Source organism: Falco rusticolus, chromosome 7 (genome assembly GCF_015220075.1).
Source record: "Falco rusticolus isolate bFalRus1 chromosome 7, bFalRus1.pri, whole genome shotgun sequence".
Classification (NCBI taxonomy): Eukaryota; Metazoa; Chordata; class Aves; order Falconiformes; family Falconidae; genus Falco; species Falco rusticolus.
This window is the reverse complement of record NC_051193.1, coordinates 544100-571028: the sequence shown is the minus strand read 5'-3', so window position 1 is coordinate 571028 and position 26929 is coordinate 544100. Positions and strand designations below refer to the sequence as shown.

General features: G+C 43.2%; 1 protein-coding gene across 5 annotated transcripts in view; it reads right to left on the bottom strand.

The window, feature by feature from the left end:
• The window catches only part of CSNK1G1 (casein kinase 1 gamma 1), a 108157-nt gene that overhangs the window by 64300 nt on the left and 16928 nt on the right, over positions 1-26929 (bottom strand). For 2 of the 5 annotated variants that reach the window (XM_037394102.1, XM_037394106.1), the window contains exons 2-3: positions 23478-23585; positions 553-968 (exon numbers count right to left, since the gene is read on the bottom strand). In XM_037394102.1, the coding sequence (XP_037249999.1) occupies positions 553-730 (178 nt within the window). In that variant the 5' untranslated portion in view covers positions 731-968; positions 23478-23585. Of the gene's footprint in view, positions 1-552; positions 969-2060; positions 2174-23477; positions 23586-25791; positions 25866-26929 lie in introns of all 5 variants that reach the window. The other 3 variants (XM_037394103.1, XM_037394104.1, XM_037394105.1) reach the window with 3 other exon arrangements.

Below are 26929 nucleotides of genomic sequence, written 5' to 3'. Positions count from 1 at the left end.
TGCTGGGTCTGTTTGGCAGCTGAGAGGCAGTAGCCAGATGGCCAGTTGGCACAACCTACTCTTTGCCAGCGAGTCAAACACATGGGACAGATCAGTGAGCGGGTGATGGGTCTGAAACTAGGGCACTGAGGTTAGCGAAGGACGTGGAAGAGAGGAGACATGGCTGAGTTCTGGGAAAGAGTCTCACCCATCACTTTAACAGGGTATCCTAGCTTATGAACAAGAAATTGAAGCAAGATATAGCAATCCAGGCAGTTCAGAAGCTTTTTTCACCTTCGGCAAGACATTCAGCGCTGAGAACAGTCTTCGTTGTTCAGATTATTCAAAATTTGCATCTTTGGCCACTCCAGTACTCTCACTTTGACTTTGTGCAAATAAAAATAACACTAACAGTTACATCTAAGTTAGAAGCTTCAGGTAAGGCAGCTCGACAGTTGGAAAACAAGACAAGCGCACACATTTCTCAAGTGGGGGTAGGTTTTTACTTATTTATATTCCAGTGGTGAAATGCTAACCTGCATAATGCAGGTCGCTAAAATGGTTACTTCTTACCTAGTCTGAGTTCTCCAAAGTTCCCACACCCAATCTTCTTGCCCACTCGGAAGTTGGGTCCCACCATAAGAACGCCAGAAGATGCTGATGAGCTTGGTCGAGAACCGTGCCCACTCCTTCCCGACATCCCTTTTGTCGTCCGCTGCCTTTCATCCTTTTCCCTATTAGGATGGTCCATGATCTTAGTGAAATATCTCTGCCAGCAAGCTGGCAGAGATGAATCTGAGTACGCACTCTTCTCCTTAGGACAGAAATTTATATCCAAAAGTATCTGAATCAGGGTTCAAGAAAGTCATGGAAACGCATGGAGTTCTTTTGGCACCGTATCCAGTTTCCTAATGCATCTTGATAATGTACCAAGGGGTCGATTATGTTCTTGAGAACTCAATAAAGGCAGGTTGCTTTTGGTTTCTTACCTGGGGAAAAGAAAAAAGTTATATGAAATAAAAATTGTTATTTTAAAATACCAAGCAAAAAATGTACAACAGGATGTTCCTCCCAGCCTTGAGGAAATTAGCAGCGATACAGGAATTCTACGATTTTCTTAACAGTTTTCTGATAAAAAGCCTTGACATCACGAAGAGATGCAAGGGCTGCTCATCGACTGCTTGCTACTGGAGTTATCAGGACTCACGCGGCACATACTAGCAAAAGCAATTTCAATTACACCAGCATGTCAGGTAGAAACTGCAAGGAGATCACATCCCATCTTTAAAGCAACTGTGAAGTGTAAAGCTTGTTTTCTTCTCACTTCATACATTTAAGAAGTATTACACAAAAGTCAGACAAAAAAAAAAAAAAGTAGTGAATGAAAGCTGCCAAGAAAATATTTAAACACTTCAGAAGTCAAATTCTCCTTCATTTTACATCTTTTAAAGTTGACCTCAGATGCATTTGCTAATTGAAACTGTTGTCTTAGAGATGACCAAAATTAGTAGCCAAAACAAGATTTCTGATTTATAAACGCTATAAATTTTCTGAATGTTGTATCAACATACAATTCACATTACTAATGTGATTTAGTTCCCTAAAAAAATGAGGTTTTAGAAAAACAGACATTGTAATGGAATAGGGTGACTGACTCAAGGGCCAAGATCTTCTCCAGCAGCCTGCATTCATGACTGGCAAATGAAAGCCTGACAGTTCTCCCAGAGAAACTGAAGTACACCTTGCTCCCCCACATCCAAACTTGTCACCACCATAACCCCAAGGGCAGGCAACTCTTGACTACTCCAGAGAGCACACTGGTGCAATCTCACAAGCATCAGTTTGCTAACTCTATCAAAAGAGGACCCAAAATAGATGCTTCTCAACTCATGGAGGCCAAGTGGCTCCTCTGTGCACGTGGACCCACCCAGAAGATGCTTGCGGTGCAGTTCCTAAGGCGAGAACTAGAACAAACACACCTGGAGCTAACCCCCACGTCCCAGCACCTACACATACTGGGCTGTACTCCTTTAGGAGTCACTGCTGCATTCATGATTTTCCAGATGTGAATGGAAGAGTACCTGAATAATTTCAGAGACAAGGTTTGCGTCCTACTTCAAGTGTTGGCATCCATGCAGAAGTTTCAATGTTTGCATAGAAGTTAGAAAAAGCCTCCAAAGTCAGCAGAGAAGTGCTAAATGAAACCACCAAAACAAGAGACAATGTGGAAGGACATCAGCAATCAAACACTATCAGGTATGCCCAGAAACACAACGGTATTTACAGGGGTTCAAAAGCTACTAAGGCAGTTGGCTCAGTCCTCCTGTAGCAATACATTTCTAGAGGATTTAGCAAAGGTTTCTTCTCTTCATATCATGAGATTATGAAGCTAACCTGCCTACTTCCAGTTATTAAAAAATAAGAGGCAGGAATTATCACCCACCCACAAATCAGTGGCACAGAACAAAAGCATTAGCCCTTTAGAAATATGAGTACACTTTCCCCAGCCTTCAACTGTGGTACACTTTCATTTCTAGCAACTTTTGTTTTGATCTAAGGCATCTGTATACAAGGCAGAAGTCATCCACACCAGATCCAGAAAATGCAGGTATCTAACAGTGGGAAATTTGAGTTTCTGAATACTGTACTAGTCTTTAGCACAACTCTGACCTTTTCTACCCATTTCCGTTGCTGTGTTTGCACCACAGATGGCACAGTTGTCCCCAGCCTGAGCTTCCTCCCCAGATTTTTTTTTTAAATACTTCCACACACAAAAAAAAAGGCAAAAATTAAACACAGAGAACGCACAACTTTAATACCACTTTGCAAATTATTTCCACTGCTTTTGTTCATGTATTACTGCAGGGGGTTCTATATCAGACAGGGAATGTGCAGGACTTTAAAAGAGGCTCCATCTTTGTAAGAACAATGCTGTGTCCCTCCACATTGTATTAGTTCCTAAAGGTCTCCCTAATAATAGCATAAAGAAACATCCAGACACATGAATGGATGCTTCATGCAACATAACAATCCCACAAAACCACCCCTTGTTAACAGTTGATATTAATGTGTAGAACCTAGCTCAGACTGCACAGGTTACAACCCACACCATGTTTCACCCAGCCTGTGACTCAGCAGCTCTCTTTTCTAGAGTGAAAAGCAGATGAATTCTCACTGTTGCTCTGCACTGTGTCTGCAGCAAATCCAGGAGGCCTGAAAATCATCAGTCATCCGAGAACCACTGTATTGCATCCACACTACCAGTGCGGCCATACCATCCCAGTAGCTGCAGCATCACGCTCCCAGCATGGTACTAAGTAACTTGTGAAATGCCATTCATGATGAAGCACCACTGGCCTAGCTAGAGACAGAGGAGTCTGAGACGTTCACATACAAGAAATTCAAAATTTGGTATTACCAAGCTTTACTCGTACCTCAAGTTAATTCAAGATTTAATATTTAAAACCAAGTATGGATAAGCAGGAAGTATCCATTACTGGCAAACAGGATGAGCTGGTTTTTCATCGTAGACATCCCAACATACTTTCAGCTGCAGCATTCATTCTGAGGGGGTGAGTTAGCGCTGCTTCTCAAAGCTGTTTGTGTAGACACAAGCACAGTTGTATTTGCTTTGTGAAACCCGCTTGCAGAAGCAATGATGATGCTCTATCAGATACCAGAAAAGCACTGTGACTGGACCCCACCCTGACCTGGGAGGAGGGACTGACTTCAAAACAAACAACATAAAGGACAGTCATTGAAACTAAGGAAGTTCATTGCTAAACAGAAATCAAACATGAGGACAGTGATGGAGGGCTTCTAGGACTGGATCGCTAAAAAAGATGAGAAGAACAGAGGAATTCTATGAATAAAAAAAAGTAGTACTTTGGAAAACACACTTAATCCCACCAAAGCCAGAGAAGAGGATTTGTTTCCCCTGGAGAACAGTCATTTTCATCAAGGTTGGATATCCATGGGCAACAACTACAGACCTCACAACAGGGTAACAGGAAGAATTCTCTACTAAGAGCACAGACCCTGCCCACTTTACGCTTGGAGAAAGCAACGCGCAGCGCAGCTCTGTAGACTGAGGAGATACTCCTACGAAGGACTACATGGAAGAGGGGCTAAAAGCTCTGAAAGAAAGAGGCAAAATCTGCATGTCAGGGACAGATTCCAGCACAGGAAGGAGGGATGGTACACTTTTTATAAAGTTACAAACAGATTTTCTTCTTCTTGCTCATTCAGCTAACAGTTACGTGGCCAATAGAGAAGGCAAGAACAGCCAACATAAGCTAAAACCACTGGAAAAAGGTTTCTAAACAACCCTGATGAACATGAGGTGGACTGGGAAGAGACAGGCTGTTTAAGAACGCACAATGTTTTCTTTCCTGCATGATACTAGAAGCCGTTCAATGTTTCTTCTGCCATGAAGTACTACCAGGTTTCAACCTGCTGAGTAAATTGATCCATATAGTGAGGTTGTTTTGCAGCAGAACCTGATACCTAGGTGCAGATTTTTACGAATTTGTTCAGCTACCTGCTGGCAGAACACAGCACCGTTACAGAGAAGCCTTTCACCAGCTATGATTAAGTGAGGCTGAAAGCCGCCAAAAGGCAAAGGCACACAATTTAACACGTTTCAAATAGCTGATACGAGCTGGTCTTGGTTTTAAGTGACTGCAGGGCAGCCAGTGCTCCACCTGTGCTTGATGACACAAGTACATCATTCATCTAAGGGCTGCTCAAGCCTCTGGTGAGCATGAGCCCTCCTGAGCCTCAATACAGCTTCCCCCCTCCGGACTAAGTCTGAACTTGGCTCAAACTCCATGTGTCAAATTTCAGATCTGGCATCAGAAATATACTGCCACATACGCCATCTCGCTCAGTGTATCTCAGATGGGACAAGCAACTCCAGTCTTCTCAGGTAGATTAAGTACAGAGCTCCAACCATGCTTTTTCTGGCTAGTGAAATAAGATGGTAATGGTTACAAGTTACTAACACTTCCATCCTTACCCTGTTCCCCATCAGCGTAAGGTCTCCCCAGGGAGAAGGATGAAAGGTCATGCCTGACAGTTTGCATACACTAAACATCCCCTATCTCAGCTGAAAGCCTCCTGCAAACAGGAATTCAGATCAGTAATGAATGAGTGCACCAAACATTTCATTACCTCTTTATTACAGTCAACCCTACAAGCAAATTCCAGCTGTTGGAACACCAAATCACACAAATATGGCATCAAATATGGCTTTTGAGGACTAATAAAGCACCTGGCTTTAGAAGGAGTGGCAGAAGAATGAAGACTAAACTGTAATTGGAAGTCAGTCACATTAATATTTAAAGATTACTCAGAACATGAGGACTATTTCCTGCCACAATTCAAACTTTTTTGTAACAATTTTCCTTCCTACCTTTCCACTCAGCAAGATTGCTCCTGAAAGTTACTTGCATTTAAACAAAGCTGCATGAAGATATTTCCCTAACAGTGACTCAGTTCAATTCCAGTATTCATTTCACTACAATACAGTTGAAGACTTGGGAACAGTTATTTAATGAAAGATACAGGCTGGGAAGAAAAGTAGTTAAAGCAGTTAGGTAATTAAAAAAACCCCAACTTTGTATCCTACACACTTGAAAACACTTAGGACCCAAGTTCTAAATCACAACCTCACCTCCACCAATAAAACTGCAGCGCTAGAGCTACAAACACACTTCTAGGTGGTGTTGAAGGCAGTTGCTGTTCATGTTGTAATCACTAGCACAGTCTAGCGTGAAGGTAGGTTTAGTTGCCTACCAAGCACTCGTTACAGCACAGACATTGCTCACAGACATCCAGTTTTGTCAATGAAGTCCTTAAGTTTGAAAGCAGCAGTAGTAAAAGACAACGCAAACAAGAGACTGGTGTAGAGAAGCCAAAGCAATCCTTATTCCTACCCTTCAAAGGATAACCTTGCTTCCCTCGTACTGAAAATTTCTTTGACCTACTTGAGATACTCTAGATACCCTCCCAAGATAAGAACAAGAGCTGTCGAAGTCTTGGTTTGTGGCACAATTTCCAAAAACCTGTTCAAACTGAAATTGAAGATGAATCCTCCTTTCTTCAAAACAAATCAAGCAGACCTAATCCAGGTCTGTGTGAGGTTTTGATCCATGAAGGAGTCAATACATGCTAGAAATCAAACTGCAAATGCTTGGCGGATGGATCAACACCCTAACAAGCAAGAGCAGTTCAGCCCTACAGCTCTTTCTTCTTTTAACAGAGGCCTTAAAAAAGCCCCATTTTCTGTTGGGATGAGTAATCTCATCCTACTCTCTACAGAAACAGGAACTCAATTTCTCAAAGAAACTCCAAGATCACTGCTTTAGAACAAGGCACATGCCTTCTCATTGGATTTTCCAACATCCGCCCCATGAGCCTGTCTATTGCTTTTGGTAAGTCTCTTGACCTGGAGAGTGCTTTCCAGACAAGATCTGCTACTTCCTACATGACTTCAGAGACTATAAAATCCTCCAGGGCTCTCAACTGACTTGTTATAAACATACGGAAATGAGATCACCAGCTTCCACCCTCATTCTCTGTAAAAATTAGAGCCTTCAGCGGCAGAAAACTTTGCTCTCTTTGCCACAGATCGGGACAGACTGTTCATCCTCTGGAAAAGGTATAGCCAGGATGCAGGCAATGAGGAATATTTTGAAACCAGGACATATATGATATGTTCACTCACTTTCTCAGCATCTGCCAACTCATTAGCTTACACCCCTAAGTTGAGAGGAACAAGCTGGCTTTGTGTCCTCTGCTTCACTGCATGCATTAATAGCTTCCTAGGCATCAATGCTCTTCCTATATTAAAATGCAATTAGTAAACCTTTCACTTACAACTTTGCTTTCTTCTACATGGACACACATCTCCATTGGCTTCAGGTCCCTTCCTTCATGCCTTCTCACCCCACTTCATCTCTTCCCTTCCACGATGTTCCACTTGTTGCCCTGCTTCTACCCAATGCCACCTTCCAACTGGCCCAAACAAGAATTTCTTTCTCCAAAGCCACCTCATCACTCACTTCTGGCAAAGCTGCTGTTCCACTAACAAGACAATAATGATTTTATGGGATCTGCCCTGTTCCTAAGGAGAAAAATCAACAGATAACCAAATATCCTACAGCTTGGTCTGATCTGGAAGAGGATCCTGCTCTTGGTGCATGGCTACCTACCCAAGCTAGGAGGACAGAAGGAGGCAGAGATTGAATGGTTTCTCCACTCAGCCAGGAAAAATAATTTTTTCTTTTTTTCTTCCTTTTTCTCTCCCACTCAAGATCTTTCTGGTTACCTGTTATGACAGTATATTTCAACTACATGCCTGTATCCCAACAGTACCTCCAACACAGAGGAGATCAGCATTCATCTGTGGTTTCCAAAACAGCACTAAACTGACCTGGTTTCAGTGTCCTCAATGTTGTGCAAAACAACAGGAAAACTGGAAAAGTAGGTCAAAATTCTCTGTTTCAGTTTAAAGTTGGTAACAGCATTGACAAAGCTGGCTGCAGACTACAGCAAGCAGGTGCACGTCATGTCAGATGTCCCACACTTGGGAGATTCTTTCCAACCTCAAAGGGTACAGATGTCTTACGAGTTGCTTCTGTTGAATCATTTGACCCAACAATTTAATCTTTAGCTTGTGCAGTTAATTTTGTTCTGTGCTTCATGGGTGGAACAAATGCCTTACAAGATGAGGCATACAAACAGTATTCAAGTCTACATTGCTGGGAAGGGAGAAGGATGGACAACTGCGGATCACTACACTCATTCGTTCCTTGTGAATGCACAGGACTGTCAAGCTGACATCCTACAATTACAGTTTTTAGAGAAAGGGACGAACCTAAACGAACTCATAGCCATTTTCCATCCTAGGGAAGTGAATTTCCATGAAGTCTTTTCCTTGAAGACCTTGTGAACACGCTAAAACATGTTAATTGTATAATCTTCAACTAAATGTGTTGGTAACATCTTTTTCCAAATGAGTCCTGGTTGATCGTTTCACCAAGAGCAATCCAAGCACCCATTCTGTAAGTTCATTCCTGAACTTTGTTCTCAATACCCTCTATGCAAGCACAGCATGAAAGCCAAGAATGCTAGGGAGGGAAAAAGTAATTTCGTTAGTAATTTAGTTCTTCCACAAGAAGAGAGTCAAAACAAAGAGCAGACCACTTTTCAGGGAAGTGGTTTGTGTGATGCAAGCTAGACTCATTGACTTCTCTTCCCCACTTGAGTTAAGCCAAACATGCCAACAACCATGGATGCATATTCCTACATATGTAACAAAGCACCACAGACCATAATCTGTCAGAAAAAAAGGGTTAATGCTCTTTATGAAGAGTTTGATTATGCTGGAACAGCTAAAAGAACAGTTGAACACTTGAAAAAAATTAAGAAAATCCCCTAATGAAACCTGAGCTTTGCATATTTTAAGGTTTTTTTTAGCCTAGGAAAAGACTGATAAGCAACTGCCAGATCAGCTCCCCTCTATCTTCTGAGGCTTGCCAGACACACATCCCTCTGCGTAACAGCCTGACAGAGTGCCAAATCCCCGCCTGTCAGCAGCAAGCACCTCTGGATGACGCAGGTGTCCAGCCCACACACAGCTGCCTGCACACCACCAGCCCCAGCGCGGCATCCTCAGCATCCCCGGGAGTCCTGCAGCCCCTGCTGTGCTGCTGCCCCAGGAGGGAACCGTCACATCCACAAAGTTTTTGAGATCTACTTCCTGATACTATGGTAACTGACCCCAGCTTTAAAATTCAACGTTTGAAAGGCTTCTCAAAGACTGGCATAAAGCCTGACATTTAGGATACCAACTCTGCTTGCAAAGTAGGGTGTGTAAGGCCATGTAAGATCAGATTCCAGCAGAAATAGATATTTATGGGGATTCTAAAGAGGAAATGAGAACATCCTGGCAGTTGCAAAGGGCCTGCAACAGACCCGGGGCAGGATGAGAACCCTGCAGACGTTCTCTTCTCTGATAACCAGGCATCACAGATACCTGGACTTTTTAATCTTAAAAGACCAGGTTTCTTAAAAGCAAAAAGAGAGCCGCAGATCTACCTACACCATGCACTTCCTTTCAGGCAATGGATCTGAAGAAGAAAGGGGCAAAGCCTACCAGAGAAGGGATGACTTCTAGACAGCCATGTACATCTTCAAGGAATAATCCACATCAGGCAGACTCAGGTGCATCCATGATGGTTGATGGAAGTAGTTTGCCATTATTGAAACAACAATGAGCAAAGTCCTTGACAAGACCACCACCGCAGCCTGGGCTCTGGAGCAGGCTTGTATCACTAGCAGCAACAACATTTTTGCAGATTTATAGCATAATTTAACACAGATGCGCCTCAATAGTCTACCACTGTTTCATCTGCACACTGCCTGGAAAGGAAAAGAAGCCTGGAGGATGAATTGCAGACAGGTTCAGAGAGCTTGAAAAGACTAGTAAATTTGGCGGTTAAACACAAAAAAATGCCCCTCTGCACTATCCAAACCATGAAGTGCTTTTTTCTTTCAGGAAGGAATGCAAGTATCAAGTTCAGAGCCAACACAACTTGGTGTGCGTGTGTGGGGTGGGAAAAGCCTCTTACTAGAAGAAAAGTCCTCGTGAACTTGAGGAGACAGGGTCAAAGAAAACTTGCGACCCCTTGACAGCAAGGGGTAGGTACAAGCTGTGTTAGTGAAACCCAGCTTGAGATGACAAGACAGCTCTGACGAACTCAGAGGTGTAAGAAATATTTAGCCATGCATCAAGAGGAACACAAGCACTCATCAGGTATGTGGTTTCCCCTGTGGAAGGACACATTTGTGTCGAGTGCCACCCAATAAAATGTCATTACAAACCAGCAGTGAAGCGGGATTCAGATGTAGGATCTCTGTGCCCTGATTTGAGAAGAGCTCCAGGTCCCCAGACTTGGCTTGTGGCTCCTCTGTCCCACCAATACCAAGGGTGCCTCAAAAAGCTGAGGACAAACAAGCAGAACAGTTTCTTGGTTGCATCAGATCAGAATGACACCAAACCTCTGCCAAGGCTCACAGCAGCTCTTAAAATGAGCTTCAGACATGACAGGCCAGATTCAGGACCTCAGCCTCTGAAAGCAGGTTAAGTAGAGACCTGGAACGATGCTCACCAGCAGTCTGAAGCAACAGTGCACCCTCTGCTTGGTGTTAATCAACACATAGATAAAACGATGCCCAGTGCATAGCTGCAAAGATCAAAAGACTGCTAGACAGGGAAAAGAACGTGCTGTGTCTTGTTGGTATAAAACAACACGTTGAAGCCACTGAACATTTGCACCTGATGGCTCAGAAGCAGAGGAAAACTAGTCTGGCCTCTCACAGCACAGAGTGCTAAATACAGGTATAAGGGCTCCATCAGTGTCCAAGTGTCCGCTACACAAAGCGGCAAAGCCTTAGAGAAAATACCACTTCCACACAAGAGGAGTAACACTATGAAGGTGCATAGAAATAGGTGCCTGCAGAAACAGAGCTTTATGCAAGTATCTCGTTCAGTGCAAGCATTTAGGCACTGAGTGCCAACATGCCATTAAGTCAGGCAAGATTCATCCCAGCTTAGGTGTGTCCTCCAGGGATGAATACCAGCAATTAGCCAAAGCACATTTGGCTGTAAGAGACCATGTGCACTCACATTCTACTGTGGGGACACATTCGGCACCACAGAAACTGCAGAAGTTGCTTTTTACCACTGCACAGCCTCATACAAAGAAAGGACAAAAAGAGAAACTTGTAAGAAGGGAATGTGACCAAGAACAACAGCTTAGGTGGGTAAAAGTCACAAGTATACTCTGTGCAACCTGTGTACCTAAACTTTAAGGCCCAGACTGGCAGGCAAAGCCCATACGCCCCATAGAAAATGGGGAAGCAGACAACTCTGCCAAGTCCACATGATTCCATCCCACAGACTATTGATGTTGCCCAACAGACTTGACTTGGTCCCTGTCTCCAGGTTGCTTATCACCAGAAACTCCTTGTAACAGCTGGTTAATGAAATGGAAACACACTGATGTAAGAGATTGCGAGCTGGAATATCAGCATCTCTTTTTAAAAAAAAAAAAGTAATGGTGATGCCAAAAGGAGAGACAAATAGTGTATTAAAAAGAAAATACAAGAAAATGTGATACTTCATGCTTCATCATATATGTCTTTTCATTCTTGAAAATCTAATGAATTTCACCTTCTCCTTACTTGAAGATACTGTCTTTTCTGGCAGTCACAGGACAGAGGATCAGACCATGCTGTCACTTCATATAATTAGATGGTCGACAGGAATTCAACTGACATTACCTACATATTTCACTTGCGACTAAGCTGTCTCTGGAAGAGGAAAACATGTACCTGAGTCCCATATACAGACAGAAGTCTCCCACAGCCTTTAACATGCTGTTTATTTGGAGGCAAACTGCTGTCAAATGGGTGAGAAACCCTGTAATCATGTGCAGAAGTGAAAGAGCACAAGGTAGCTGAAAAGGTAAGAACCAAGACTCCTGAGTAATAACTTGTGCTCATTTGGGCTTAATAAATACGTCACTTCAGCCTAAGCAAACACATCTCAAAGCTGCTACAAGGAAGGGGCAGCAGCTGCCAGCACCCCAGCTCCCTGCCATCGCCTCATTCCATCCCACCCTTCCATTTTTTGCAGGGTAAGGTTTTTACTGGTATAGCTCACTTCCGTTAAAAACTGACAGAGCTTAATATTTAAGGCACTGTTACACTCAAAGCCTGAAATCTGCTGCAGCAATTTGTCTTCCCTTCCCATTATGGGATTATAAAACCCCCATGAAGTCAGCACCGCAGCTGTGTTACAGCCTCCAAACTAGCTGTGAAAAAACCCACCTATCCTACGGAGTAGCATCCTTATGGCATATAAAGAACAACCTTTTCTCTTCTGAGATTTAAGATTCCCTTTTTTCAGATCTCCCAACTGTGTATCCTTCTGAAGCAGTTCAGCTGTCAGATGAGATTGATCCAGATAGCCTATGCAACTGAAAAAATGCCAAGGATTACGCACAGGCCAAGCAGGAGAGGTACCACCCCCTTGCATGAGGGCCAAAAGCAGCTTAGGAGCTCTGTGATCGTTTTGTGAAATGTCTCTTGCCTTTATTTAATTTATTTTATTTTTATTTATTTTTAAACAAAGCAAAGGTTGCTCCTTTTGCTTGCAGCTACGAGCTGCCTCCTCCCCAGTGCAAGGTACAGGCTTGGTTACTGGTTTTGCTCTGTGCCTGCAAGTGGCAAGATGGGCTACACCCACACAAACATCATAAACTCCATAAGAACCTGCACTTCCCTCAGCAGAGCAATTAGGCATAATAATCCCAAGATACACAGACAGTTGCATTTGTTCACAGAAGGTAAATGTTTGCACCTAGTTACTTCCTCAACTATGCATTGGAAAGCCAAGCAGAAGCCCTCAATGTTCCAGAGAGTAATTACTTTTAAAGCAATACATTGCTTTAAAAGAAACTGTAATACTTGAAGGTTTCTGTTGTTGGTTGTTTTGAGGGGAGGGGAGTGTTCTTCCACAAATCTGAAGGCAGCAAGTTGACAGTGCCTTAAATCTTCACATGCTGGATAGGTGTTTTAGCTTCTTCCAGATTTATTAGCAAGCACTGTCCCATGCCTATCATTCTTCTACCTGTGCTACCCAAGATGCAGCTTCTTCATGAAAATCACCTGTACTGCTAGCCGAGATGAGCTCCATGCACTATGTCAGGCAGAGCAGCATCAGGAGAGGCAGTCTCTCCACATCGACATCCCATGTAAAACCATGCAGCACACTGGGACACAGCTGGGTAGCAAGAGCAGCATATGAGACGGCAACAAATATTCTCTGTTTTCTCATAGACAGTCCTGAGATAAGCTCTGGAGGTTTCTTTTGACTGTGCCCATCCAGCTGACAGCATCCGCCTTCATGCACCATCAAGTTCATCAAATTTCCCCCCTTAACTACACAGTACTTGGACAAATTTAAATTTGCAAAGGATCAGCCTGGTTACAAGACATCACCATCCCTTGCTTGTTCACATTTTTATCCTGAATGCAGGTTCACAAGCACGTGCAGCCAGACATCACCCCACCTTTGCACCAGGTAATGGAGAACATGCCCAAGATGCAAGAGGCTGTTAATGCCCCCAAGGACATCTGGCAATCCACAAAATCCCTGCAAACCCAGAAAAAAAAAGAGCCCTCTGCCTCCACAAAAAGGCAGCCTGAAGGTGGGCAGCAACAGTGTCCCCCCACTCCAAGACCCCAGACCCAGTCCCCCCCACCAGTTGGCGATTCTGCAGCTTGCTAAACAGCCCCATTTTTCAGCCACAAACAATAGCTCCAAAGCCACATCCAGCTTCCACAGTTTATTTTCAGTATCAAATCCAGATGTATTCAGCACTGCCGCTACTCTAAGGTCATGGCAGTGGATTTAATTCATGCCAGCTCCTGCCACTGCTACTGATAACCCTTTATCTGCATCTCAGCACTGTCCCACCACCTGATGCTTATTTCTCAGGTCAAGAAACAGCACCTGGGTAGCAAGTGAGAACCTCTGCTACCTTTTTGCCAGGTCATCTTGCCATTTTGGTTATTTCTGTTCAGATTTGAACTCCCCAGTGCCACAAAAGGATCACCACTGAAGTTATTCAACACTCAAAACAAGGATACTGGATGCCCAAACCACAGCATGTCCAGTTTCGAGCAATGAACATGAGCAGCAGGAACAAAAGCAGCACTGACACAAGTGTTCAATCTCACATTGCATTTGACGGAGCAATGTCAGCCTAAGGAAGTACCATGCAAACTAGCAGGGGAAATAAGCTGAAGAGATGTTTCAGTTTTGGAGAGGTCATTTTACACGACAACTTTTCCTACTCCTCTCCTTTCCCTCGTGTTAAGGACTTTGCATCATTCACTGCCTGGTTCTTCTGTTTGCTGTAAACTTGAGACATGCCTATGTAAAGCAAACATTGTGCCAAAACCAACAAATCTTCCACCCACTTGCGGTCCAGCGATCTATTAGGAAGAAAAGGCAAGGCACATACCATTAAAACTACAAATACCACCTAGTATCAACAAGAGTGAAGTCTTGTGGTTAACAAAAAGAAATATTTTGCTCCATTCCTCAAGGAATTAAGACTTACACGTTGGCCTTAGCTGTGTTGGTAACCCTGTTTTGCAAGCTTCTAACCCATTCATATGTTTCAATCCCATTTGACAAAGAATTCAAAGACCTTAAATTTCTCCAGCTGTTGTGATAAAGCCAGAAGAGAGCTATTCACTTGTTCCCTCACCAAAAATAATGAAGCACAAGCTCAGTTATCCAGTGCAACACAAAGGAACATACATGGGAGAGGAGTCAAAGCACACAGTACCAGCTAGCTTTGCTGTTGTTCTTCATATATAAAATAAACACACTGGTAACCATATAAGCTTGTTATTCAGCAAGTGAAGGTGAGCACCTGGCAGGTATTTTAAACTGAACCTGGCTACTAAGTTACATAAGATTTAAGGAAGCATGGCAGAAGCTATAGCAAGTGCAGCTCCATGCTTCTGTATTCCCCATCCTATGATGACTTAAAAAATTTGTGACACTGCAGAGAAAAGCCTGAAGATTTCTCAAGAACCAAAACAAGCCCCTGTGATAAGACTAAGGCAACTCAGATGAGTTGGGTGCAAAGAGATTAAAGACACTTTATGGTTTCCCCTGGATTAGCAACAGGGAGAAACTGAAGCCAACACCCAGCAAAGAAACAAACAGTAAGCAAGGAGCAACAATCAGAGGAAGTCCTTGGTTCCTGAAGTTGGAGGAGAGAGCTATTTGTTCTACCCTTTCACACTCGCCCAGACTTAAGAGGCAAGTTTATCTTTTAAAATTAAGTAGAGATGCGACACAGGTACTCTGCAAAGATCTGTAGCCAAGGAAAGCACATCCTGATGATAACATTTCTTTGTCCTGCAACACATGGCCTTGGACCAGCTACAGCTGGCAGATTTCTTCACATTGAGCTTTAGCATTTCTTTCACAAGTACCAATCTTGCTGAGCAGCGAGATAGCAATTTATTCCACTCTACTAGTTTTAATATCATGATCTAAACTAAAACAAGTAGTGAGGATTTTTTGTCCCATGCAGAACCTACCACCTACCCATAGGAGAAGTCAGAGTACTTAAGCTACAGAGCATCTTTCTGTCCTCTGACAGGCATCAACCTCCCATCCAAATCCTTCTCCACTGCCAAATCTTTATTTAAATAAAGGCTGAGCTTCTAAGAATACATATTGCTGAAACCCTGCCTCCCTTGACTATAGATCACCTTTAGGTACTATCTTAGAATGATATTTTTAAGATTAATTACTTCATTACAGTGTCTGTTCCCCTTTCATGCAAACAACATAACCTTGAGAAAACTGAAAAAACAAGCCCAATTCTTCAGCCTACAAGGCAGTTCTTCCACAAGGAAAGGCAGCACCTCTTGACAGCATCTATATATAATGCCCAGTATCTGCCTGTATATCAGGCACTTTTCAAAAGTCATCCTTTGTGGTTTGAAACCTGAAAATGGCTCCATATTCAGCTACAAAATATCCTTCTGAATCACCAGATAGGGAAGAATATTCATGGTATTTCCAGCTTAGTCTTCTCAGTCAGACTGTGAAAACTGGCAGGTGGCACAAGGACATTTCAGATTTTTCGTAAGAAATTAATGCTATGAAAATGCAGGTGCAATCAGAGCATGAGCAAGCACACCAAGACACAGAAAGGACATGTTTGGCCCAAGATTCCATCTTAGGTGGCCAGTAGCAACATCTAGCCAAGACCACAGGAGCATGGAAAATACACAGCAATGCTCTATATTGGAGCGAAAGACCTGAAGACTATTTCATGACCTGCAGTGATACCAATGCAATGACATTGGACTGATTTTCCCTACTTGAATGAACTTGTCCTGCTTCTTTCTGAATCTGTGTAGCCTTCTGCAGTGCTCTGCAGCTTGCATCAAGTGAGGCATCTCATCTTTTTGAACCTGCAACCTTCAGAGCTCATTTGAAGTTAGCCAGCATCCTTGTTCACAAGACCAGCACTATGTCCCCAGAGACAGCATCCCAGGAAAAGTGAAACTCGATACAGTTTCAGCATGGCCAGCTTTGACATCTACATCAGAAAGGTCTTTAAGTGACATTTCCATTGATATGTGAGAGAACAAGAACTGGAAGAATATTGTTTTGTCACAGAAACTGTATAGATTTGTTCTCACTCAGCTGGAGAAGAAGGTTTAGGAGAGAAGGACACTGAGGGCAATCTGACATCTGCTGCCTTTTAAAGGAAATGCTAAAAATTGGATTTCCCAGTATCTGAAGACTCAACATTAAAACAGAAAATAAAACTTTCAGCCATGGAGGTCTGGCCGTCATACCTCTGCAGGACACGTCCCAGGACAAAGTGAAGCTGCGCATGGAAAAGGGGACAGTCTACCTAAATACAGTCAAACCCTTGTTTGTGATGGATCACTGTTTGAACACTTTATAAAGTACCAGTCAGATGTTCAACAGCTGCCACAACCTCCCCAGGGGACCTTGCTTCATTACCTGTGCTCTTTAAAGTGATTTACTACAACGCTACAAACCTCTGCTGCTGCTTGAGGAAGAGAAGATGAAAGCAACCATGTATTTGCCTTTAGATATCACTTACCATTACCTGTCATCTGGCTAGGAAGCAAGCAGGTTAGCCCCTATCTGAAGCTTAGCTGCTACTCTTCCATGTGCAAATGTAGCAGAGTACAGCCTGGGACCTCTCACACTAAAGGATTTCTGAAAGAAAATAAACTGCTGGAAGTGGCACCTTCTATCTGAGCACAGCTGAGTTGCAGCCGCCAGCAAACCAGTGCTCATTAGCAGGGCTGCTCATCACAGATTCAACCACACAGGAGTTAGCTTAATTACTGCTCAGACTCTTTTGTTTCCCTTGAAATGCTACCAAACATAGGTGACAATGCCTGCATATCCTCTGACCTTTTTTTAAACACTCGCATGCTGAGAAAATAAAAGGATTAAGATTTTACAGCCCTTCACAGAAATTATTCCCTGGATTACTGTGGTAGGTGCATGCTAGCAGTGGGGGTTTGGTTTTTTTAAGGAAAAGTCAGTTATGCTGTATGACAATTTTTCCAGTTCATGTGCAGATATAAGAAAGCAGTTTATACCCGATTTATGCAGTGATCAGATACATATCTTATCAATTAACAAGATTTAGTTTTCCTGGTGGGGTTTTTTTTTTTTTTTCCAGGAAAGCAATCAGTGAGACTAAGCATCTGTGTACCACTCAAAAACAGCTTTCACAGATCTATTTATGACAGCACAACCACAGAGTCTGGGTGCGAGTCAAAGCTCCATATGTACTCTGCTTCTGGTTTTGATCTTATAGTAGCTCAGATACATGGTGAGTGTTTAATATCCAATCAACTGCAAGTGCTGAAGGGTTCGAGGTGATAAGGAAGATCCCCAAAACCTTAGAAGTGAAACTACTGAGCATTTACCTCCAGATTTTGCATGACCTGAGGGAAGGAAACAGCAAGCAAACCTTTCTCAGACAGCCATCAGTTTATCCCAGTAACATTTTCTATCCACTTTCCATGCACTTCCTAGTGGCTACCTTCAGGTGAATCCCCAAATGCCTCTGCAAGTCCTCTACAGCAGCCCACGAGTATGAAACACTGCTTCCACATCACAGAGCAGTCCAGACTCCTCCACCCCATCCCCAGGGATGTAACAGACCATGATTAGTCTAGACTACAGCAGACTTAGCAGTTTAACAGCCAGGCTGAGAGAGACCGAAAACTGGAATTAAGCAAAGACTCCAACCCAACAGAGCCTGCTGGAGTCAGCAGCCACAGGTGAGGGTCTTGGCCCTTCAGCTGCAAGGCAACACCCTGCCTGCAAGGTCCAAGACAGCTTCACAAACAGTACCAGCAGCACACTGGCATGCTGCAACCCAGGGAGCACAGGACAGACAAGCAATGGGAAGCACCGAGTCCAAGTACTCCCAAGCCTGGTGCTGGGCAGGAGGGAGAGGTTTATACCTTGTTTCCCCAGAGATGGGTCAGGCAGAGCACAGCAGTGCCCAAGCATCCCACCACCTCCATACTCCCACGCATCTCATTCTGACCTCCCCTGTTCCCAGCTTCCTGGGTACAAGGAAGGACAGAATGGGAGCCAAAGCCAGGCTTCAGATGTCTCCTTGGAGCTGAAGGAGACAGAGATGAGCTGGTTAGAAGAGCCGAGTAGGCCCCTAGGTTATCAGAACAGCCATGCCTGGTACACACAGGTCAGATGGCTTATCCCATTTAACTCTAGCTACCCTAAAAGGCATCTTTCTACTCCTCCATCCATCAAACACCCTCGGGTCTCTTCATTTCACCAGCTCCAGCACTCATTTGACCTCTCAGTGACCCAGCTCCAGAACTTCACGGGTTTCTGTAAGGTTCCCAAGCTGAATCCCTACTGAGAGGTTAAAAAAAGCCTCAGAGACGGCCTGAGGAAAGGTACAGGTAGCTGGTATGAACCTTTTCAGCAGCAGCAGGTTGTCACACACTGTTGTTCCATTAAATGGACAGCTAAGGAACCTGCAGACAACTGGACATTTATGACTAACACCTCAAAATAAATGCACGTAGTCAAGGAGTACTGCTTCCCCTGTTGTTTGGTGATTTTATGCTATTTTCATATCCTGCATAACAACAGAATGCCAAGAACATAAAGGCTTTCATTTGTGTTAACTGCAGTAGCAACAGCTTTCACTGAAACTGCTGCCACATCTTCTACCCTCACATGTTTTTGAAACACTGGGATGTAGTACAGCCTCCCTCCACCACCCACCCCACCAGGAGAAAACAGGTTAGGAAATGCTGAATTTCAAAACTGGCAAATATTTACTAAACAAAATAATTTGGTAACATTTTGGAAAGGAGTTATCTAGCATGTACTTAAAGGAGAAACAAATGCTACTTGTTGCGCAAGGATGACAACAGCTGGTGGCTGCACTAAAACCCAGCTTGTAGCCAGTGAGCACATGGCCCATGGAGCTCATTTCAGCCAGGTATTACTGTATCTCTATGCGCTGGTTTTGAAAATTACTGAAAACACAAACCTGATGCAAGCAGCACAAGGGAAAGGAGTCTGAGGGTAGTTTGAGTACCAGTAGCACATTTTACAAGAGGAAAAGGACACCCAAGTTACCTCCTCCTGCTTAAGCGATGTCAAAATTTTGTGTCAGGCATCTAGAACTTCTGAAAGAGCACTAAAACAAAGGCTAATGTACCAAAGCCCCCATCTGTCAAGACTGGAGCACCCGCACTGTGTCCTGAAGCACTTCCAGCACTAGGTTAGTAGTATTTCCAGCAGAAGTATTTCTAACCTAAACCAGCAGATACTTAGACCTCTGAAACCTTGAAGCCATTTGCAGAGCCACACTTCTTTATGCAATCTCTACTTCTTGGGTATGGACCCTGTCACTAGTATTCTCAGTTAAAGACCAATAAATCTATTCTTGAAGATTATCTGTGCAGCTTTTCATGCATTCAGACTCGTAAAAGCTTTATTGTACCTGCAATAACCACACTGTTCAGAGACTGACTGAAGGTCCAGCCAGGAGACCAGTGTTGCAGCCACCTTTGGCTGTCAGCACACACACTCTCATGTCCAAAGTGCACGATAAAGGGGAAACACAATGGCATCTGGAGCAAGATACCCCTGTGGAGAAGGGAAACGGCACAGCTCTGCTCTGATTTATCTAGCTTCTGCAGACCCAGAGGAGAAAAAAAAAACCAGACCCAAAAAACAGGTATCACATCATTCACCCCCATCAGAAGAGTCCCTGTGCAGTCTTCTTCCATGCAGAGCAGTCTCGGAAGGACAGCACTACTTGAAGCCCTAGAATGGGGATGTTTCAGAGACAACTGCTGCTTGGAGCTCCTGGCAGTCACAATCAGAACTACTCACCTTATGTCCCCCAGTAAAACATCAGGGCACATGAAAAGAGTGAAAAGGGTGAAAAACCAAGACAGGAGTTGGGCGTTTCCCATGGAAATACAAAATAGATTCAATCTAACAAAGCACAAGGGTTGATCACAGAAGACCTACAGGTAGGTAAGAAGCCGAGCTGACAGCCAGAATCCACAGCAGGATCAGCAATATGCCTGACAGGCCATACAGCACTAACTGCCCAAGTCATGACAATTCTCGTAAGACAGCCTGATCTCATCCTTCGCTCCCAACAGTAAATTTATGGAAACATTAAAAACCATGGAAAAGGCCCACAGCATACCACAAAAAGTAAGGATCCATCACTGCTCAAATGGAACTGCAAGGCTTGTACTGGGTTTTTAGCAAGGAAATGGAAATCATGCTGACATACAATTGTTCCACCCCCTTGTTCGCCTTCACACATTTCTTACAGGTCAATTTTAAAGAATTAAGTCTTGTTCAGCTAAACATCTGGTGGCTGTTGCTAGAGGAAACAGACTATCTGCAACATTTGAGCAAAAATAATCAGTTACATAAAAGCCAGACTGTATAAGCAAGAAACAAGCATTTTGCTAGTCTATGAATCTCAAACATTACCTGAAACCCTGTGTTTAATTTTTGGGATAGAATACAATGAAGTGAACCCATATGCACTAAAGAAGCCACAAAGACTTGAGTTTTCTCCAAGTTTACAAGAATATAATCATGCTGTATTGTAATTAACCTTCTAGCTAGCAAATGTTCTAAAGATTTTCCAGAAGCAGCAGAGACAGACGAATTACAGCTTAAAAATGAACCAGTTCAGCTATAGGTGTTTTCAGACTTAGATCAAGTCAGTACAAGTTGAAGAGTTATAGAAGATGGGTTTGGTCATTAACTATTTGAGTTAGGGGCTCCTCCATGCCTAGTGGAATAATATTTTTCCTTAATGCTACAAGAGCACCTTTTTGGTCACTGTCTCCTTCCCCAGGGGTTTATCAGTCTTTGGAGACCAACATCCAACAGCTGAAGCTATGCTGCACTGAACAGGAGGCGTGATTTTGTGGAAGAAGTTGAGAAGAAGCTCTAACAGTATCACCATACAAGTCCCAAAGACCACCTAGAAGCCTTTTAAGGTTACAGATCTTCAACAGGGACTTTACAGATAGATCACGAAGTCCCACAACAGGAGAGGCAGCATTCCCAAGAACATCTCAAGCAGCATAACTCTAATATACTGGAATGGTACTTCATGTTATGTACTTTTCTACAAATAGATATTGCTGTTCTTTGAGGAGAGCTTCAGCACTTAAATAATCCAGAAGCCTGATGGATGACTAATACAACTAGAAAGCTTCACATACAGAAGGATATTTTAGCTATCACACATCATCAGGACTGCTTTCAATACGCAGCCAGAGAACCTGGCCAGTGCACCTCTGCTTAGGGATCCTGAGGCAGGGAACATGCAGATGAAGACATAAATGCTTCCTGAACAAGTAATGAAATGAGTCAGGGTGCTAACTACAGGAGTATGGGCAAGTGAAAGTCATGAAATGGGAAAGCCAGAGCTTCTTTAAATCTTAAATTTAAATATACGGAAAGATAAAAGCAGGCAGGAACGGAATACAAGTATAGGTGGCTTGGAAGCAAGACAGCACCACTTTCCAGTGTCTTGAAACTGATAAAGAATTTCAGTAACGCATTATCAACTTCTACTGCATAAAAAAAAAAAAAGACAAGATGGATCTCCTCTTATCATTTAGCATTCACACTGCCTAGCAGTCTGTGCTAGGAATCCATATCTTTGTAAGTGGCTGAACAGAAAGCAAGGAGGGGAACAAATTAGACATTGTGAGCTGAGTAGAAGCTTTGCTGAAGTGAAAAAGCACGCTATGATCCCAAACTCCATGGAAATATGTTGATCTGATAAAAAAATTCCCAAGATCCCAGACATCTTACAGGAAGGATGAAGAAAAACAAGCCAGTGACTTCAGTCGTGAAAGAAACCCTCCACAACAACTTCAGAGGGTTACCTTTAAGACAAATCATTATAAAATGAAGCACAGTCAGATGACTATAGTCTCCATTGAACTCATGCAAAGATATTAAAAGCACTGTACTGCACCAGTCTGAACTGCTCAAACTAAAGACTTTTCAAACAACTAATAGCACTCCTACTACTGACACACACACAAAAAAATAATCAGTTTTTGTGGATGAGGCTGCAAAATAATTTGAGATACAACATTAAGCAAAACTGAAAACAGTCAATCTCTGAACAGGCTGAAAGCTACTGAAAGCATGAAACCATTGTCCATCCATCTGCCCCCTTTCAGCTGAAATTACCAAAAGGCAAGAGCTCATTAAGCTTTCTATATACGAAATTCAAAATGGAAATTACAATTTAGAAAGAATTTGTTCTGTCACATCATTTTGTCTAGAAGTAGAACCAGTATTCCCAAAGGACGAGGCACAATTATGGCCCGAAACAAAATGCCCCAACTACTTAAGGAGTATCACTTAGTCTGCACTGGCTTATGTTTGAACAAAAAAGTTTGTCAGTATACATAACATTTGTCCAGAAAGCGAAATCTAGCGCCAGTTTCACTCCTGCAGCACAACCATGTGCAGCAAAAAAAACCACACCCTTGTGCCAAGCAGAGAATTACACCACTCTCAAGGTCATCACTTTTATCAAGTCAGAACACTTGTTGGATTTGTTTACTTCCATCACTATTGCCTGTTTCAGGAAAGCAAGGTATCTATCCACAGTGCAGTCAGTCAAACACTCTCACCTACAAATGTTATTTCTTTTGATTTCTCCATACTGGCGAGGAAAATTTTCCTAACATCTTCAGGTTTGAGTTTTCTGCTTTCTGAGTTTCATAGGTCGGATGTAATAGAATTGGCAACCTAGCCCATATTTTACTTGTCACGCTGGAACAAACGCTTATATACAAAGCACATCAACTCTCCTCCCAGTAATAAAGCACTTTTAGAGAAGCTTCAGTTCACCATGATAGACTCTGGACTCTCCCTGACTTTAACCCTACCCAATTTCCTTGTTGGAAATACTAATCACTGACAAGCAGCATTGCAGCTACCTATTTCTTAGCTCAATACACATGTTTCTAAGAAGAAAGCCAGAGAGAGTAGATTAGGGATGCAAGTTCCCAGAGAAGTTACTTCAGATGAAAAAAGCTAACAAAATTGAGGGGGAAAAAATGGAAATAGGGAGTAGGAATTGAACAACTTGTCTTCAGGTTTCTAAGCATCCTTCCACTGGCTTGACAGATATTTCACAAACCCTGCTGGATTTTATAGTGTCTTCCCTTATATACAGATGGGTTTAGGTGTTTTAGGGTTTTTTTAGGAAAGAATATTTGAGCTACATTGAGTTATGCTAAGACACTTCAGAATATCAACGGGACATTATACTCACCACATGTTTTGTAACTCACTTCTTATGTGTGTTATCTGAAATCACAGGGTAGCAAGTGCTGGGGCACAGGAGCAGCAGAGCAGCCAGACAGTCATATCTGTAGTGAATCTGGAAAAGAAGAAAGGACATTTTAGAAAGTCTCCATGTAACAGTTCATAAAAGCAACTTCCAATCTTGCTTTATTCTGCTAAAAAAGCCCACCAAACCAAAAAAACCCACCCAAAACCGAAAAGCATTGTTTGCAGTTTTGAGTCTGATATGCCAGTTTCCAAGTACACTGTGGATGAAACTGAGCTAAAGACCACTTATAGGAAAATCTAGAATTTCTCCTTCCCCCATTATCAGGGCAAACTAACAGCTTTCTGTGCAATAAGGTGAATTTTAGTTCAGAAGGCAGCGTTTCCTAAAAACATAGATGTTTCTGGCTCTTCAGTAATTTTAATTTTTGGTTTTGGTAAACTGTTTCCCCACCTTGAGAAACAGGTTCCCAAACCTGAACTCCCATGACACAGTATCCCCGGGCTGGCTTCATCTCCTGTGACATCCAGGCACCTTGGTCAGAAGGACACACAAGGGTTTTTTTTTGTTTGTGCATTTTTCCCCTTAATAATGCTCTATAGAGCACATCGGCTATAGGGCAGAACAGGGCCCAAATACAAATTTCCAAGGGGGAATACACCGTAACAGCTATGTGAAGGTTGAACCAAGATCAAACTGTTTCTGGAAAACTCTGCCCAGGGTGACCAGAGACATGCTGTTCTGTTCTGTATTGAAAACGTGGGTATTTAACTTCCTTTGGAAGAAGACACGTGGGTTTTTCTAAAAAATTAAAACTTCAAAAAGCACCCTTAAGTTCTGAGAAGGTCTTGACCATTATCTGGAAGACAGGTTCTTCTGACATGCTGAAATACCACACTGGACTCCCTTACACACGATGCTCTGACATTGGCTGTAAGCAACCAGGCTCCCCAGTGCCCAACAGGCATTCAAAGCCTATGCCTAAGCTAGTACTTGTATTCTTAACTATTACAGCACAGGTAGACATTTATAGGTCCATATTAACGTCTACAACTGCTTGTTCTGTAAGCACATGGAAGAGAAAAATGGTCAGTCACTCTTTACCCTGACCATGGCTGAAGGAAACCCTCTATCAGAGAGCATTTTTGTTTTCTCCTGCGTCAGCTGGAAGATAGGCCAAAGCTGCCATCACCACACTGTCAAGAGACACCAGTTTGACTGAAGCACGCAGGAATTTGGTCTGCCTCTACCCTGTACTTTCCTAAGCTTATTGTCAGTCCAGTCCAAGTCACATAAGTGCTCTTACAACGTCCTTCATGATTTCTGTCCTCAAGAAGCCAGGAGGATTGCTCAGTGGCATTGTACAAGACTTCAAAAGTCTCTATGAGTTCACAACAGTTGTCATTAAGTAATTCTCATCTACAATTATCCAGCACCAACTCCTGAATGAAGCCAACCACCTGGGTGAGGCACATACACCACCCCTCCACAGCTTCAATGTACAAGCAGTGAGCAACACCCATTCCTCTGAAATGAAAAGGCATTAGGTAGCTGAATAGGTCCCCCAATATTAAGTTTATTGCAAAGCATTTAAGGCAAGCTTTTGTTCTACTTGACGTTAAAGTTGTTCCAAGTTATTTGACCGGGTCAAAGGCTGCAGCAAGGAAGAACCAGTCAAACTTGTACCAAACTAAGCCCTACAAGAAAGGGAAAATGCAAGTGCCTCCATTCACAGGGAAGAGGGATCGCAACTTTGTTTAGTTACTCGACATTGCAACCCTAAAAGCAGTCTTGGGCAAAGAACAGGAGTATCCCATTAGCAGCACAGTCCACACACATAAAAGCTGAATACCCTTTAACCCAGTGAAGCCTGTTCTTTTGCCACTTTGAACATGACCCAATTAAACTTAGAAGAAAAGCCAAAAGCTGTGCAGAAAAATTCCAAATGGGCTTCATTGGCCAGAAACTGTCTCAGTTTGACATAAATACTAACCTCTAGTAAGAGGTGTCTTCTCCAAATAAGGAAGCTAAATGGAAGAGTATAACCTGCTCCATGGTACAAAGATTTACTTTAGGGATAAAAGTAAGTAAATTACCTCACGCTATCCTAAGGTTCAGGTTTGAACAAGGGGTTAGATATTCACGTTCTGCTCAAAGAACAAGGCATCAGGCATGTTATGGAATCAGTGTAACGTGAGAAAATCCCCACACACTGGTCAGCCTCTGCCACTTCCTACTGGCAAAGCCAAATGACAAATGCCCATCCTCACTTCATACAAGACATTTACTAACAGACCTTTCTACTTGCAGCACAGCAAACATGACTCCTCCCATGTTCACATAGACGGGATTCCAGCATCTTGAGAGCACCTGAGGTTAAAAAGGCAGAGCTCAGTTTCAATCCTTTCCCTGGACAACCAGAAATCCTGTCCAGTAGCAAAATGGCACAAGCAAAGGCGAGAGGAGCCCACAGTAACAAAAGGATTCAGCTCATGACTGCATCGCACATTAAACCCAGCCAAGAAGCCAGGAACCTTGTTCAGCTGCAACCATAGCATGAAACAAAGCCACCTCCGGCAGCAACAAAAAGCAATGGTTAACAGGCCAGAATATGTGGACAACCCAGCTGGAGCACTAGTTCCTCACTGTAAGGAGCTCCACACTTTCCTTTTCCAGAAAGCCTCACAAAGCCTAACACTATGCAGAACCCAGGCAGGGGACCACGTCCCTTCATGAAAGGAAGGCCAAGGTGGCTGGGAGAGCTGCTACAGAAAGAATGACCATGAAAGAGGCAGTACAAAGCCACAAAGAGCAGAAAGAACCCCTTCTAGCTTCTGACAGATAATTAAACTTTTCTTATGTTTAACAAGCACCTCCAGACACTGAGCCCATTTCCCATGACATCTCCTTGATGACACTAGCTAGGCCTTAGGCTCAGAGACACACATCTCAGCTCGAACTCAACAGGCCTGGGCTTCGCACAACTACAGGGAAGTAATGCGGAGCCCTTCAACAAGGATGCTCTGCTTCCTGCCGGGCAACTCGCTTTGGGAAGAAGTTACTTATTTTGCTGAGTGCCAAGACCAGAAGGATACAAGCACTTGGGGATGTGGAGCTAGGCATAGGTCCCATGCACCTGTACTCAGGACACGCTCCTCTGCATTGCTGGACATAACTGTGGCAAAGCCATCTCTTCTCAGCACACTGCCAACAAGCAGCATTTCTGTTCAGCCCTCAAAGGCCATGATATTCACATAAACACCATTACACCCCACAGACCCCCAAAATCTCTTCCAGCTGTCAGTGAGAGAGAACAAGGCTACACAAGAAACTTTATGCCTTCCTAGATGTTTTCAAAGCAAGGAGCAGATGAGAAGCTTGTTTCAGAGTAAAAACTAACATCCCTGAAGGCAGCCTGTGAAGAGATGATATTT